The 18,357-nt window shown below is 30.2% G+C and overlaps 4 protein-coding genes across 4 annotated transcripts; 1 reads left to right on the forward strand and 3 right to left on the reverse strand.

Moving 5' to 3' along the window:
• Positions 1–2,335: 2,335 nt before the first annotated feature.
• EIN_423770 (hypothetical protein) lies at positions 2,336–3,418 on the forward strand (the record flags this gene model as incomplete). Its single annotated transcript, XM_004261019.1, has 3 exons — positions 2,336–2,351; positions 2,486–2,789; positions 2,920–3,418. The coding sequence occupies 3 exons, from the start codon at positions 2,336–2,338 to the stop codon at positions 3,416–3,418; spliced, it is 819 nt and encodes a 272-aa protein (XP_004261067.1).
• Positions 3,419–5,265: 1,847 nt separating this feature from the next.
• EIN_423780 (protein serine/threonine kinase, putative) lies at positions 5,266–9,471 on the reverse strand (the record flags this gene model as incomplete). Its single annotated transcript, XM_004261020.1, has 1 exon — positions 5,266–9,471. The coding sequence occupies one exon, from the start codon at positions 9,469–9,471 to the stop codon at positions 5,266–5,268; it is 4,206 nt and encodes a 1,401-aa protein (XP_004261068.1).
• A 461-nt stretch (positions 9,472–9,932) lies between these two features.
• On the reverse strand, positions 9,933–10,613 carry EIN_423790 (hypothetical protein; the record flags this gene model as incomplete). The annotated part of the gene is made up of 1 exon (XM_004261021.1): positions 9,933–10,613. One exon carries the CDS (start codon positions 10,611–10,613, stop codon positions 9,933–9,935), a length of 681 nt encoding a protein of 226 aa, XP_004261069.1.
• Positions 10,614–10,935: 322 nt separating this feature from the next.
• EIN_423800 (hypothetical protein) lies at positions 10,936–12,042 on the reverse strand (the record flags this gene model as incomplete). Its single annotated transcript, XM_004261022.1, has 1 exon — positions 10,936–12,042. The coding sequence occupies one exon, from the start codon at positions 12,040–12,042 to the stop codon at positions 10,936–10,938; it is 1,107 nt and encodes a 368-aa protein (XP_004261070.1).
• Between the last annotated feature and the right edge of the window lie 6,315 nt (positions 12,043–18,357).

Here is an 18,357-nt window from a genome sequence, read left to right on the forward strand (position 1 = left end):
ATAAATTACACACTAAATACAGAAAAATACAAAATTAAAAACAAGCAGGTTTATATAATTTGTCGTTAATTTTTCACCACATTTGATTATACATTTGTTGTTATGTTTTATTTACCAAAATCATTGTACGGACTTGTTAACACTACTAATTAAACTCAACATTTACTCTTTTTTGAATAAGTGTTATTATATTTAAAAACATAATTTTTCTTAAAAACATTTTTTTAAGAAAAAATGATGTTATTTGTGTATTAATTTTGTAAATGTGTGTTATAATAGGGATGAAGTAAAATGGTGAAATAATTTTACTGAAAATTTATGTTTTAGTAAATTATTTGGTGAAATCGTTTCACCAAATAGAACTATTTAAGTTCTAGAATTTCGGTTTTGTTTATCAAGAATAATTTAATATATATCATTTTAATGTTTTTGGTTAAAACAATTTATGCATTTTGAAAAAAAATGAAAAATTCAATAATGATTTTTTCTTACAATTACCACAATGAGCGGCAATATTCATCTTATTGTAAATATTTTTGACTTATCATAAATAAAAACAATTTGCATAAAACAGGTTTTAATAAATACTTAAACGATAACAACATTATGTTTAATAAAAAGGTACAAATCAAAAACATATTATTTAAAAATCGAGGATTTACATAAAACAATATAATATAAAATACATTGAGAAATGCTCATAATTAATTTAATTTGTTTTTATAAGCAACAAATATCGAAATATCATTTGTACAACATCTAACTGTAGTTTGGATTAATTAACTCTAACAGTATTTGTATCCATCTGTCTATTTTGTTTTGAAAAATGCGCTTGAAAATACTTATTATAATTTGAGACATTATATTTAAAACAAAACAAATGTAATAAAATAATTATGAATTTAAATCGTTATATTTTTGATAATAATAATTATGATAATTATGATTATATCATTGCGATTTTATCTATCAGACATAATTTTAAAATAAACAATAACTTCAAATTGTGACTTATTATGCCAAGTAACATTGTTTTGCAATATTTATTAAAAATATTACATGAAAAGCATATTTTTACTAGACAATATTTCTTTTATTATATGAAAATAATGTTTATTTGAAATAAGTCCAAAAACAAAAAATAAATATCACTTACATACAATCTACGTTTCTTTTCATTACATTAATTGATAAGAATAGTCGTTATTTTTAAAATGATATTCTGTAGTAAATGATAATCAATTATTTTAAACAAAAAGCGCCAATCGTTTTAATAATGTGTGTCATATAATAATATTAATTCTATTATCTATTCTAAAATAAAAAAATTTTGTTATTTATATGTTGTTTTCACTTATATTAACGTATCAGCTTCATGAAATAAAAATATTTTCTCATCAAACACGTTAAACTTTATTAAAAAACAACAAAAGTTAAATTCGAATTGTTTTTTTTTGAAAAAATAAAAATTTAACGATATTGGTTCTTGTTTGATTATTTTGGTCTTTTTTGTTTTTTTTATTCATTTTTTTAACATCAATTGCAATAATAATCAAATGTTGGCAGAAATCGAAAAACTTTATAATTAAATTAAAATTGATGAAAATGCAAAATGTTATTACTTTTTTGATTTTTAATAAAAATGTTTTTTAAAATATAGGGATCTTTAAGATCGTAATTGGAGAAATATTTTACCAATTTTTTCTCTTTTTTGGTAAACAGGTAAAATGGATTTTACTTCATCCCTATGTTATAATATAAATTGTGTACAACATAGCCAATTATGACAATTTTCAATTTAAAAATACTTTGAATAATAAATATAATAACATTTTTTTGTGTGTAATATTATATTATTTTATGATATATATTTAAATTATTAAATTATTATATTATTATTTAAAATATTTTACACTTAAAATAAAAATATAATAATTATTTTAACTATTTTATAATAAAATAATTATCAATTACACAATTATAATAAAAACTACACTTTCAGATGAAATTTAAACTATGATTATTTGAAAATAACAACAGATGACAAAACTTGGTAGTTATCACATTGTAAACGTCTCAAAATACTTTAAGACAATTGAAGAATTTATCAATTTGACTTATGTATGCAAAAAGTACAGTTCATATACGGACAAATTTGATTTCAACCCAATACCATTGACCAACAAAACATTTAAATATTTTCCCAAAATGAAAATCCTTCATTTATGGAAAAAAAGAAGATGAGAATTTTGATAATGGATTTATCATAAAAGAAAAAGATGTTAACTATGAAGACATTAACAAAGGAAGAGAATTTCTTATAAAAAAGATTTTGATGAAATTGTTGTGTGGTTTGAAGTCATTTATGCAACTTATGAAAAGAACAAAAATCCAAACATCAAATTCAAAAACGTCATATATACCAAAAATGATAGAATTAGGTTTGGCAATGAAATACCAAAAGGTGTAACAAAATTTGATGAAGGGTGTTTCCGTGATTGTAAAGAACTGCATAACGTTGAAATTCCATTTGGTGTAAGTGCCATTTATCCTGGATGTTTTTATGATTGCAATTTTATTAATAAAGTAACAATACCCCCAAGTGTTAGATATATAAATTCTTATTCGTTTTTCGGATGTCACAATTTAGGAAGTGTTGTTATACCAGAAAGAGTCTCATATCTTAGTGCATATTGTTTCAGTGGATGCAACTGTTTAAATAATGTTGTTATCTCATCGAATGTCACATCAATTGATATTTTTTGTTTTTTTCAAATGCGCGAATTTGAGTTATTTCACCATACCATCAATTGTCCAAGTTATTGGTGAACAGTGTTTTGATAAATGTATCAATTTGGAAAATGTTACTTTACCATCTAAACTTGAATCAATTGAAAAGAAAGGGTTTTACAAGTGAAGCTCGATAGAATCTTTAAACATCCCATCAGGTGTTACTGAATTGGGTCAATATTGTTTTTATAAATGTATTAATTTAAGAAGTGTGACAATATCATCGAGTCTTACAATTATTAATAATTATTGTTTCCAAAATTGTTCAAAATTAGATGAACTTATTATACCACCACGTGTTAAATCATTGGGTGATACATGTTTTTGTAATTGTGGTATGACGAGTGTAGAAATTCCTTCGAGTGTTACTGTACTTGTTCGCGCTTGTTTCGCTCATTGCAGTAATCTAAAAAGTGTGGTAATACCATCTAGTGTCACAAAACTTGGTGATTATTGTTTCAATGAATGTAGTAGTCTGAGCAGAGTTATAATACCATTAAGTGTAGTATCTTTAGGATCACGTTGTTTCTGGAAATGTGGCAGATTAAATAAAGTTGATTTACCGTCAAGTGTCACATTTATTGGTGATGAATGTTTTGATTCACACACTTTGGTAAACAAAAAATGATTCGATTTAATTGATTGTTTTTGAATTTTGTTTGATTACAAACCTTAACACGTTGGAGTTTATTTTGTGATTTTTCCCAGAAATTATTTTCCATTAAAACACAACTATTTTGCCGAACTATTAAAACAAAAATATTAGTAAAAAAACATTTTTACTAAAAAATCTTCAAAATTCAAAACGATAATATCTGTTCGAGTTTTTGATGAAAAAGATGCTATTGATCATAAAAAACAAAAGTTCAAAAAATAACAATTTGTGTTGTTTTTTATTAATTTTTAAGTCATAATCAAATTAAGTAATATGTTTAACGTTGAATATAATGAAAAGTAACTTAATTTTAGCGACGGTTGTCGAAGTTAATCTTGTTAGATAAAATAAAAACGACAATTTATTCTCTACAATTGAAAGCGTGTATATTTATAATACAAACACTCAATAATTAATGTGGATCAAGTTAATGAAATGTCACTTGAGTAAAGACAAAATGCTTATTACAAACGTTCATCGTCTTTGCAAATTGCTATACGGAATGAAACATTCAGATATAATTCGAAATAACAAAAATTCGAATATCTTAGTAATTTTTGTTTTTATTTAAATATTAATTTTACTAAAATCACAAAAATAAAAATCCACAAAGGAGCTCAAACTTGTTTTTCCTTTTTTATTGTTTTTACACTCTGCATAAAAAAATAAAACATCAACTTTTTAACTTTTTTATATAAAACAAAAAAAACAAAGCTCCAGTCTTTTAAACAAAAGATAGGTTGAAATGTTTTAATGTATTAAAAACTAAATAGATTAAATACAATTTTAAATTTAATTGTTTATAAATAATTTTTGATGATAATCAAACATTAATATAAAAAGTATAATCCGGGTTTAATTCCAGTGCGGGTTTAATTAAATAATCGGGTTTAATTCATTCTAAAATAATTAAACCCGAAGTAAGAAAAAATAATAAAAACAACACTTTTGAGTTTCATTATCATAGTCTTGTTTTTTGTTTATATTTATGTAAAATAATTGGGTTTTTACCTAAATTAATCAGAATATTTGTTTTTAGAATAAAAATGCATTATTTTTGTTTCTGGAACTATTTTTCGGTACTATTACATTATAAATTACTTATTATAAAATAATAAATAAATAAAAACGAACATAACAAACTCGAGTTTTTATTCGTTTTTATTTAAACAGACTTGTTTCACCACCACCTTAACAAAGTATTTGCCGCGAGTGTTTTTTGAAGGAAGTCCACTTTTCAGCCACTGTTTGTGCGTCCCCATGTCACCCACTTTCCTTGTCCGTACTGTGTGGACGCTGATGTGGTTCCCCAACGCTTGCGGGGCGTTCATTGGGATCCGCGCCAAAAATAACATTGAAAGTGTGTGAAACGGGTGCACAAACAGACCGCCTGTGCCTTCTTTTCGATTATCATCTCACTCAGTTTCCACTGATTCGAGGTGAATTATCGACACATTTTTATTCGGAATAAGACCAAATATTATCCCAAGCTTTCATTTACTATAATTTTAATTAAAATATTATATTAAATAGTTAAAAAAACTTTATTTTTAGAGACGATGAAAAAGCCTTTACCATCATCATTTGTTTTTGATTGAATCAAATATTTATTAAATAATTATAACTATGAAACTACCGAAAGTTAATTCCATCAATTATTTTTGATTTAAAAAACTTTTAAAATAATTTTCTTGAAAAAAAGTGGAATTAAACCCGATAGTTCCAAAATATTTTAAGTGAATTAAACCCGGATTATACTGTATTAAAATTTAATTCTGATGACTGCATTTATAACTAGAAGAAAAATAAAATTATAATTTTCACTTGTTTATCAAGCCATTAACCAAGTTGACAACTTCGCCAATTTCGATTCTCTCAATTGGATTTTTACACCAACATTTTTGAATGACACCAAACTGTTCATCAGACATCGAACTTTGTTTTTCAAGATGTTCTCCTCGTGTCACAAACTCTGTAATTTTCCATGGGAACTTGAACTGTTTTTCTGAAAAAGCATTGCACCACCCAAAGCACTCGTACATAGTTATCGCAAACGAGTATATATCTGCTGGTTTCTTGTAGTGTTCCATTTTTAATATTTCAGGTGCCATGTAATTTGGTGTTCCGATACCTTTTGTGAATGTCATGTTTGTTGTCAGCATGTTGACATTTCTAGATGATCCAAAATCAGTCAGCTTTGCATTGACACGTTCGTTATTATCCAATGAAAATATGAGAATGTTGTCTGGTTTAATATCTCTGTGTAAAATCCCATTCTCATGGAGATATTGAATTCCTCTTGCTGCATCTAACATAATTTTAACACGCATTCTGGTGTTAATTTCATCCGTTTTTCTTTGTTTTAAAACATCATTTAAAGACCCAAAATGTGCATATTCAGTGACCATACACACCTTGTTTGGTATAAACACAGCGCCATAAAAATGGACGATATACTCACTTCTAAATTTGTCCAACATGTTCACTTCATTTTCAAATTCATCAAGTGACTTCTTTTCATCAGTAAAATTACTTGTAACTGTGTTTGGGGAAGCAATTTGTTTCATCTTTTTAATGGCTACTATATTTCCTCTGTAATTGCCTTTATACACAATGCCAAATGATCCTTCGCCAAGTTTGGTGATCACATCAAGTTCTTTATAATTAAGTTTGGTCGTTTGTTGTGTCGTTGTGTCAATTCCTATTTTGGCGTTCACAACAATTCCTGTTGTTAAATCAAGTGAAGTGATCATCACGTCTTCTTCTATTTTACATGTACAAAGGGGTTGTATAAATATCTCAAATTCACAGGCTTCGCCCCTTTTCAGTGTAACAATGGAAGGAACTGTGCGAATTTTGTATGAATCACACCCTTCAATAACACTAAATTGGACTTTCATATTATGTTTTGAAGTGTTTCCTATGCAGATCAAGTCTTTTGTCTCTTTATCAACAGGAATAAGATCGTCCGTTTCTAAGTCAAACTTCAATTTGGATTTATTAACTACTATATTGTCCACTAATGTCGACATCTTGATGTTCGAGCGACTCATCTTGTATGTGCACACTTTGAGCTTTTCTTTCTTCTGATTCCTCTTGAATATTACAATAAGAGTAATCACTATCAATAAAACAATTATTATCATCACTAGTAGAATCGATATTGGAATACCAATTGCCGCTCCCATATTTACCGTTTGAATACAACTGTCACCACTTTCAGACGGTTTGTTATACCCATTGCATCTTACACACTTTGAATCTGTAGCCTCAATACAATTTGGTATTTTAGAGTAGTGTACACATTTAGAATCATATAAAACGTATTCTTTTGATACACAATTTGTACACACATTTTGTGAAATACAGGATGTGCACAATTTCTCACATTTTGTACAACGCGAATGTGATAAGTAATATCCATCAGCACAGACTTCACAGCCATAATACCCAACTTTTAAACAGTTTGTATTTGTTGTGTTATGTTGACACAAGCGACTTTCGGACTCAACAATGAAATAGCCATCTGCACATACAGAACACGAAGTATTGCTTATACATGAACTACATGAAATGTCACATACTATACAATCTTTAAGCACTTTATAATATCCATCTCTACAGATAGCACATCCACCACCTGTTGGAATTGCGACACTGCATTTGGCACCCAAATCACCAAGGGTCTGGCATTTATTTATTGAGTCAAGATAATACCCACTTTCACATGAAGTACAATATGTCTGTGAGTAACACGAACTGCAATCGTTGGTGCATTTCACACACTCATTATTTTCATCGTAATATCCATCATTACACCGTTGACATCCTTTGTTGTCTCTTATTTGACATTTGGACCCAGTAACTCCTTTCAAAAATGGTAAATATTTAATATGTGAATTGGATATAACAGAGACAGGAAGTTTGGGTTCCGTTTCTGGTGGAACAACAGGAGCTTCATCTTCGAACGATTCCTTACATACCCCACCTTTCAATTTGAATAAATCGTTACATTCTACACATTTGTTTTTAGAAAAAGCAAGTCGTTTACAATTTGGATATAGTGTTGGGGGTATTGGAAGACAGAAATCGAATTTGCCTTCAACGTTCAAAGAGTCAACTTGATAAAACCCACTTGAACACAACACACATCCAGATACACTCGATTTGTCACAGTTTTGTTTATTTTGAAAAACGCATTGATTCTCTTTGACCATCAAATAATCGTTGGCACATCGCTTGCACTTGTTTCCTTCGCAAAATTTGCAGTTTGGTGTTTGGCAGGCTGTGCATATTCCATTGATGATTTGTGATGACACCGACTTGCATTTAGAGCAGTAATTATGTGTATATTGCAAACACAACTCATCTGTTATACATTGTTCTGTTCCAACTTTTTGTATTGTGTTTGGTGTGCATTTTATTGTGTAAATTTTGTTGCCATAATTAATACAAATTAAAGCTGAATTTGGACACATTTCGCATACGTTGTTATTACTAATATATTTTCCATCCCAACAACTGTACTTCACACCATTTCTATACAATTCATTTGATTCTATTTGGTTACATGCATTTGGTGATAAAATAAAACTGTCTTTGCACATTAAACATGTTGAAGTTAATGCTATTGTTGTCTGATATTTGCAATATGAAGCAATTGACGCACAATCAGAATTGATCGAAATTTGGTCTGAACAATCACATGAAGCCGGTGACAGACTCGATGGGCTGTTGCAGTTTTGAGCACTTTTACACACCCCATTTGACACAAAATAAATATCAGTGCAACGGACACATTTAGTGCTTTCAATTTGTACAGCACAAGTTGTATTTTTATTTACACAGCGATTTGTTGTTTTGTCATAATATGAAGCTGAATCACATTGGTCACAACTATTACCATTTGAACTTAAAGTGTATGGTGGATAACAATTGTTGCACTTCGCATTGCCAACAGAATCTGTTCCACAATTCTTACAATTCAAAATAGCATTGTAACACTTGTCACATGTGGTCTCCGTCTTTTTGTAAGTCCCAGCTTCACATGAAAAACACTTTTGATTTGAGAGGTAATACGGGTCTTTGCAACCGAAACAACTTTTTTCTGTTTTATTACAATTGTTGCAATTGTTGGTTATTGTTGAGCACGCAACACACTTTCCATTTGAGTCGGGGTAATACCCATTTGAACACTTTACACACTTTTTTGAATAATCAGAAGCACAAGTCACACAATGTCTGTCAAATGTAGCACATGGCACACAACTTCTTCCTTTTGGTTCATTGAAAACGTAATTGTATGAACACGTGTTACAAATACCATTTGCTGTGTTACAATCTCCGTTACATGTCGAGTCACAGTCTTGGCATACTTTAGAAGAATCATTTGGGTATTTCCCTGGTTTGCAAACAGCACACTCTCTTTTATCAGAAACACAAGTCGCACAATTGAAGTCGAATGTTTGGCAACTTTCACACTTAAACGGATCTGATGTTGTTGGAACATACGATTCGTTACACCCAGTACAATGTCCATTTGTCGTGTCACACTTTCCTCCACATGTGGCATCACAATATTTACATCTGAAATCGCCAGCGGTTTGTGGGTAACTACCAGCAACACAATTGACACACTTTCGAGCAAACGATGGTGAACACGTCACACACCTTGAATCAAAAGCAGTGCAATCAACGCAAACATTTGAAATTGGATTTGTGATAACTTTGTTTTCAGTGCATTTGTCACAGTTGCCATTTGACGTGTTACACATGTTGGGAGCACACGATGCTTCACATGGTATGCATTTCCCGTCTGCGTTTGGATAATATCCAGTGTTGCATGTGGTACACTTTCTTTCATAATTGGAGTTGCATGTGACACAGTTGCCATCAAAATCAGAGCATTTTTGGCACTTCAAATTGTTTGTTTGATACAAAACATAGTTGCTTTGGCACCCTGTGCAATGACCGTCTGTTGGATCACACTTCCCTCCACACGTCGAGTCGCACAAACCACATTTCATTTCTCCAGTAATTAACACAGGATAATACTTGTAGTTGCATTGAATGCAATTTCGTGTTTGGTTTTGAGCACAGAATTTACAATTAGAATCAATGTATCACATCTTTCACAGCCACCCGATGTTAAACTTGTTACATAATTGGGCAAACAATTGGTGCATGCTCCTGTTTGTCCATTACATTGAATACATGCAGTATTACATGGTATACACTTTTTAGTTGAAATATCAACATGGGTGTCTGTTTGTACATGTGTTACAACCTCTATAAAAAGATGAGTCACAGATCAGGCAATTTGAATCAAATTCAGTACAAGCAACACAAATGCTTTTGTTTGTATCACCAAAGACCATGTTGTTCTGACATCCAGTGCAAAATCCAGTAGAACTGTCACACTGATTGTTGCACGTGTCGTCACACTTCTTACACTTGTTTTCAAACACAAAATAACCAGAAACACAAGTCACACATTTTCTTGTAAAGTCGGTGAACATGTTTGACAATTTGGATCAAAAGACTCACAACTCTCACATTTTAAGCTGTTTGTGGCAGACAACACGTAATTGGTAACACACCCAGTACAATGACCATCTTTCCCATCACACTGATTTCCACAGGTTGAATCACAATTGGCGCAATTAGCACCATCTTTTGGGTATTTGCCGCCTCGACACGTCACACACTTTCTTGAGAAATCTGACGCACACTCATCACAATATTGATCAAAAACACTGCAGTTATCACATTTGTATGATAATGGCGATGTGACAACGTAATTTGGTGAGCACGTGATGCAAGTTCCATAAATTGGATCGCAATTGTTGTTACAAGAAGGATCACAACTCACACAAATTCCATCAGGGGAAGGCTTGAAATGGTCATTGCACTCGTTGCAGTATCGCGCAAACAATATTGTGCACGTCTTGCAATTCTTATCAAAATCTGCACATGGAACACACGCCGTGTTATTCACAGTTGAAGGCACAAAGTTTGTTTGACACACCGAACATTTTCCCGTTGTGGAACTACATGAAGTGCACCCGTAGTCACATGGTACACACCGCCCTTGTATTGGGTAATAATTACTTTTACAAATGGAACAACTTCTTTTTTTTGTCGGATGAACATGTAACGCAATTTGCATCAAATGTTTGACAGGGAATACATTTTTTCGATTTTGGATTCTCAAAAACATAATTTAAAACGCAACTTGCGCACATTCCTGTTGATGTATCACAGCTATTATCACACGTCCAACTGCAATTTTTACACACTCCAGTTGTCTCATCTGGATATTTGGACGATTTGCATACCGAACACTGTCGTTCTCCTGCTGCACAAGTGGTGCAATTTTCATCAAAAGTTGAGCACGGATCACACATATAAGGATCGAGTAAGGTTGGTACATAATTTGATGCACAACCGGTGCAGTATCCAGTCACACCACTACAACTCCCTCCGCACGACTAATCACAAGCAACACATCTTCCATTGATTGGATAATAATTGGTGTTGCACTCAACATAACTTCGTGTGAAATCAGTTGCACATGTTTTGCATTTTGAATCAAAATCTGAACATTTTTGGCATGTTTTAGAAGTTGGAGATGTCACAACATAGTTTTGAACACATTTTGTACACAACCCGTTATTTGTATTACACGTGTTTGCTTTGCAAGTTGCATCACATGAAATACACTGTCCTGATGTACCCGGATAATACCCCGCTATACACGTCACACAACTTCTATTTCCACCATTTTGACACGTTTCACATTTGTTATCAAACGTTTTACAAAACACACACACTCTTGATGGGGGGTCTTCAAACACATTTTCTGGGGAACATGAGGTGCAAATGCCGGTTGCTGAATTACAAGATGTGCAATTTGTCCCACATGAAACACACTTTCCACTGTCGTTTGGATAAAACCCCGTGTTGCAAATTATACATCTACGACTGAAGTTAGTTGCACATGCCATACAATTTGAATCAAAATCACTGCACTTTTGGCACACTCTCGAAGTTGCATTGATATAAACAAAATTTGATGCACATGAAGTACAATATCCGGTATTCCCATCACATTTGTAATCACAAGACGCATCACATTTTGAACACTTATTGTTATCTGAGATGTAATATGTGCTTTTACACAAAGTGCAACTTCGTGTTCCATCAGTTGCACAAGTTTGGCAGTTGTTATCAAAAGAAGAACACAATTCACACGTTAGAGATGATTGATTGAGTTGTGGGACATATCCACTCACACACGTTGTGCAATTGCCAGTTGATGAATTACATCCATTTGCACAACTTGAGTGACACTGTTGGCATGTATATGGTGATGTCTGAAGTGGATAAAATCCCGTTGAACATGTTTGGCATTGTCTAAGCGTTTGTGAACACGAAACACAATTAAAAAAAGCAGTTGAGCAACTGTCACAAATTTGGTTGTCTGATGCGGGTTTTGTAAATCCACTTGCACACACAGAACACATCCCAGTTGTTTTAGAACACACACTACAAGTCAAATCACAATTCACACACTGTTTGTCGTTATTTGGGTACATTCCAGAGACACACTGATAACACTGCCTGTTCGGTTCAAGGCAAGTTTCACAATTACTATCATAATTATTGCACAATTCACACTTTGTGTTTGATGTGGTTTTCAAAACGTATCCAGAAGCACACGTGGTGCAAATACCCGTTCCATAAACGCAATTGCCACATGTAGAATTACATATTGTACACACGCCATTTACATTGTTAAAGTAATGATCATAACATGTATCACAATAAGTTTTCCCAAGTTGTCCAATAACAGAATAACACAATTTACACCCAGTACCTCACGCCGTACATTCACCATTATTGTAATAATAACCATTTTCACAACTTGAACATGTTATTATTTCATTACTCAAAAAATAATTTGCACATCCAATTGGACACCTTTTGCACAATTTCATAAAGTTATTTTCAATTAAATAATACCCACCGAGACATGAATTACACCATTTAACATACATTTGATTGCAACTTGTGCACCCATCAATATTTCCACAAAGAACACAATTTTTATAATATGGAAAATATCCCGGATTACATTGACTGCACCAATATTGATTTGTATAATAAGTTGCACAATTTGTAGCATTGGGATAACACTTTCCTCCATCAAGTAAATAATTTTGATAACATGAAGTACAATACCCTGTGTTGTTGTATAATAAGCAATTTGTTGGAACATATGCACTGTTTTGGCTCCAAAAGTAAAGCCCACTATCACCACAAATTGGTGTACATTCTGTGTTGTTTGGAAGGGCACATTTTCCAAATGTATCATCAGAACATGTTGAAACTTGATAACCATCTTCACATCGATAACACAACTCTCCTTTGTTGTCAACACAAGTCAAACAATTTGGCTGCATTGTAGAACCACAAATTATTTCTTTTTTAATTGAACTTAATTTTATTGGTGGAAGTTGTTTCACATTTTTTGAATCAATTTCAAAAACGGAACTTGTGACGTTAAAATATTTGATTAGTGTTTTGAAAAACGACTTTGGTGGAGTTTAAAGAAACTTTTAAAATATGAACACTTTCATCATATTTAAATTCAATCTCTTTTATATTTGAACACTTGATTTGTATGACATTGGATTGTAAATTATATAATAACACTACTCCATCTTTTTCAAATATTACATTTTTATTATAATTAGAGCCGCAATCACATCGAATAGTTTCTTCAATTAAACACCAATGAGCAGATGTCATGGTAAATATTATCAATAATATCAACTCAAACATGAAACCTAAAATTGATATTTAAGTTTGAAAAACTAAAAAGTAACAAAACGTTGTTTATTATCGACTTATTAATAACAAATTTTTGATATTGTTATAATTACTATTTATTAAATAAATTGTTGAAAGATTTACTTGTAAAAATTTCTATTGAAAATATAAAGTGTTTTTAATTGCAAAATACTTTTTTGTATATTATTATTAATATTTGTAAATTAACGGGATTATTCATTTATGTACTGAACTAATAATATTTTTCGAATATTTATAGACTTCTATATAAAAAATTAAGTTTTAAGACATATGACTGGATAAGACCCATCCACATAACATATATGTCTTTTTTTCTATCTACTGGACAAACCATTTCTATAGATGGAAAAAAATAAAACTTATATAAATAGATTATTTGGTTTTCAATGTAAACAAAAATTGATTTTGCCGAATTATATTTTTATATTATTTGTGAATTTTCAATAATATTGGAATGGATTACAAATGTTATGTTTATGTTAAATATTTAATATACTTCAATTTTATTTATAATAATTACATTATACATGATGATCTCTCTGTTTAATACAATACTGTAATAAGTATTTTAATTTAATTAATATGTGTAAATTCGTGAAAACCACAAATATTGTTTTTTAATAAGTGTTATATTATTTAATTATAAATCATCAATTAAAATATTAGTTTAGTTATACATGTAAACATGTTTTGAGTGTAAATGTATCAAAATTTGATATTTTATATTATATGATAGTGTTGTTATATTTGGTGGTTTATTTACTTAATTGTGTTGTTTGGACTTTTTAAACTGGAAATAATTGAAATGTATTAAAAATTAAATTTAATTAATTAACTATATATTTTTAATATGTTTTCTATTGTGTATGTTTTAGTAATAAATTGAAATTTTTTGAAAATTTTTAATTGTAACTTTATTGGTGACTTGGATGTTATTTATGTTTATTGTTTTTTAGTAAATTTCTAAATATGATTATAATTACACTATTATTAACACTATTAATAAACGTATATTGTCTTTGACATTTGTATTGATGTTGAATATATTTGTACACATCAAAATGTCAAAAAAACACTGAAATAACAGACGATTGTATAAATTGATATCATAGACGACTTGATATACAACAAAAACAAACAACGAATTTAGTTGTGTTTTTGTTTGAAAATTCATTAATTAAGTTTTTGATACAAATACAATGTTGTGATAATCACTATTATGATATTTGATATGTTTGATATTTTATTATAATTTCAGTAATAATGTCTTGATTTAATATGATTACCTTTTCAAATATGTACATTGTTTTTTATATTAAAGTCTGTTTTCTATTTAACGATATTGGGTTTTTACTATAAATTATAATTACAGTATTATAATTTATAATAAAAATAAAGTGGTTTTTCCAAAAAATAGTTTGAATTTTATTTTTTGTTCTTTTTATAAATATGTGCTAAAAATAACAAAAAACGTAATGCTAAACAACTGAAAAAATTATAAAGCCAAAACTAAGAATAGGTTGGTATTGAAATGTGAATTCGAAGAAATAAACTATGTCATCCAGGTTATTCAACATAGATAAAATGTCACATTTGATAGAGCAGACATGTCAAATTATCATTTGGGTCAAATTGAGAAAAAGATAATAAGTGATGGAAAAAGGTCAATGCTCGGGATTTGTTTATCATTAGTTTTAATTAATGACAATTTTATTAATAGTTTATGGTTTTTAATTAGCGATATTGAGTATAGTAAATAATGGTTTAATATTTTCGGTCTAGTTCTTTTCTTTGTTATATTTTTAGAATATCATTTAATTAAAAACACTTTACGATGTAATTTGAATATTTTGTTTATAATTACGATTGTTTTAACGTTTGTAATACATTCCAATATTATAATATATATATAAATCACTCTAACTGTTAGTATTGTAATATAACATGCTCAAATAATCATTTTCTTGATTAAAATAACACCAAGAATTCAATTATGCATTTCCAATTTTATTTGTTATTGGATTACATGGCTCAAAGCAGTCTTCTCCTTAAACAATCTCTTCGCCTTCGGGACTCTCTGTTCCAGATTCGTCATGTGGAAAACAATCCAGTGAGTTTCCTGGATCAAAGGAAGTTTTCCCATGACTCAAGTCAGTCATTAGATCCTTCATACTAGAGATTGTGACATCCCTAATTATTTTAGGTAAGTCCAATCTGATCTTTAACATCTTTTTTATCCTTTCCATAGAGAGCTTGTTTATCAGTCCGCTTATCGTTATGACCACAGGAACGGTGGTCACACTTCGCAGATTCCTTGCACTTCGAAGCTTCTCACAAATTGTGCTGTATTTTGACACTTTTCGGAAGTAAGCAGTGGCGAGATTTTCATCTTTTTCAATTGTGACATCAACCACATAACCCTTTTTGGCTTCATTGTCTTGCCAATAAAAGTCGAACCTTCGAGCAAAACTTTGCCTATTATCACAGAGCAGATTTTTTTTGGCAATGACTACATTCTTCTCCCCTTCGTCGTACGTGTCTTTGGGAGGCACCGTCATTGAGGTGTTCTCATCTATCATCTTTAGCCTCTCCAGCCGTGCCATGTGGATTTTTTCACAGACTACATTATGTCTGGCTATTTGGGACTTCTTGGTCATTTGACAACTCAGCAAGATGTGTCCTATGTTGGCAATCTGGTTTTTGTAGCAGTAGCATTGTGCATCAGACTTCTTGATTAAAATATCACAAGAATAATATAAATATAAATTTCAAGCAATATGAATTTGATTGAAAATTAAAAAATGTATGTTATTTTTTGTTATTAATGTTTATAAACAAATACAGAAAATCTTTCAATGAATTTGTGAATTATCAGAATTGTTTATTAAAAAGCAAATATGACCTATCTTTAACAATATGGTTTGACATACAAATATAACACTTTTGAAAACTTTTTGAATATTGTTTTAATTTTAGAACGAGAGCCCGTAAGTATTATGTATGATGAAAATAATGTTAATTAAACACAATAAACATAGTATCAAAAAATAACAAATTTATCAATAATTAGGTATTTTTGACAATTCATATTAAAGTTTATTAATATGTAAACAATTGATTATTTAACAAATATAAATATGGTTAACTCTTAACTGTATCACGCGAATCAAGTTTCTTTAAAATAAGTTTCCGTGTTATTGATCAAATTACAAGTGTTGTAATCATTTAAATGATATAATAAACGATCATGAATGGTGTACTATTACGATATTATATATAATAATTCAAATTATTACAGATGTGGTATTCACCCTTATGCGATACCCGCAACCTTATGCGATTTTCTAAAAATAAAAAACTATAAATGTTAAAAAAATCAATACTTTTATTATTATAAAGGCAAAAAAACAAAGAAATTGAACCATGAGCCTTATGCGATTACAAAAATATCAAAGATTGATTTGGAAAATATAAGAAGACAATTTAACAAAATTAAAATCAACATAAGGAGTTGAACTAAAATAAACTAATATATCACACTCTCTATACAAAAAGTGAATACAGCAAATGGTAGAAGATGTGTTGCTTGATGGTGCGCCATTGACACTTGGGACAGAGACAGCTGGCGGTGTTATGACAGCACTGATTCCACGAAACTCGACAATTTCAACATAGAAGTCACAGATCTTCTCAACATATGCAGACAACCAGCCAGGCGTGTCCATTCAAGTCTTTGAATGCAAGGCATCTATGACATCGCATTGCAACCTGCTTGGCAAGTTTGAGTTGTGTGGCCTCCCATCCGCACCATGTGGAGTCTCACAGTTGAAGTCACATTCACCATTGATGCAAATGGGATTCTGAATGTGTCAGCTGAAGACAAGACGATATTAAAGAAAAACAGGGTCACAAACGACAAGGGAATACTTGCAAAGAAGCAAATAGACAAGATGGTTGAAGACGCAGAGAAGCTCAAGGCGGAGTACGACAAGATGAAAGAACTAGTCGAGGCGAAGAATGGACTTGAGAACTACTGCTACTCGATGAAAAACACACTTAACGAGCAAATTGCAGCAAAGCTTTCACCAGACGACAAGGAGGCAATTGAAGCAACTATCAAGGTACACTCGACTAGTGAGTTTTGAACACAACACTGTCATGTGTAGCAGCTTGAAGACTTTCAAATGAGCAGATAGACACAATCGTTGCAGACGCAAAGAAGTTATTTGTTAAGTGTCTCATAACTCGTTTTTATTGAAAACTGTTTAAAATTTATTTCACAATAAGTTCAATTTTTTATTCATTTTCCGATTGTTTAAAAGAAATCAAAGAGACAAATAGCCACAAATCGGGTTTAAGATAAGAAAAACATAACTATGTTTACATTGATCGGACACTTTTTGTTCTGAATTGTCTCAATTAATGTTGGTGTTATTTCTTCATAAAATGATTGTTTTATTTATATATGGAAATAACTAAAAATAACTCATGATTGATTTATTTTTGTATGGTTTTTCATAATAATAATACTAAAAATTATTCTAAAAAATCACATAAGCCTCAAGGTTTCACATAAGGTTTAATGACCATAATGTAGTACAATGTGTTTTTTCATTTTTTTATCTTAATAATTCTATATTTAGATGATGAATAATGCACATTTTATATATATAGTCAAAGTCGCTTATTTGTGGGTTTTCTTGCATAAAAAGCTGTCTATTTGTAGGTTTTGCTAAGAATTTGGAAGAATATTCTTTGATTCATTTTGATTATCAAAAATTAATAAAAATAACCATATTCTTAATATTTAGTCTTTTAATAAAGTCTGCTTGTAAATTGTTGTTCATTAAACAAAAATTTACACAAAATAAGTCTTAAAAAATAGGAATTAAAAAAGTTGGGAAACCAAATAAAATTAAATAATAGTGTTTTTGGAGATTTTCCCCGTAAGATTCAAATTTTAATGGTCCAAATTTTTATTATTTTCTTTTTAAGACTGATAATATAATTACAGATATGAGATTAAAGTTTCGACG

Source organism: Entamoeba invadens, assembly GCF_000330505.1.
Source record: "Entamoeba invadens IP1 unplaced genomic scaffold scaff_1105074724689, whole genome shotgun sequence".
Lineage (NCBI taxonomy): Eukaryota > Evosea > Mastigamoebida > Endamoebidae > Entamoeba > Entamoeba invadens.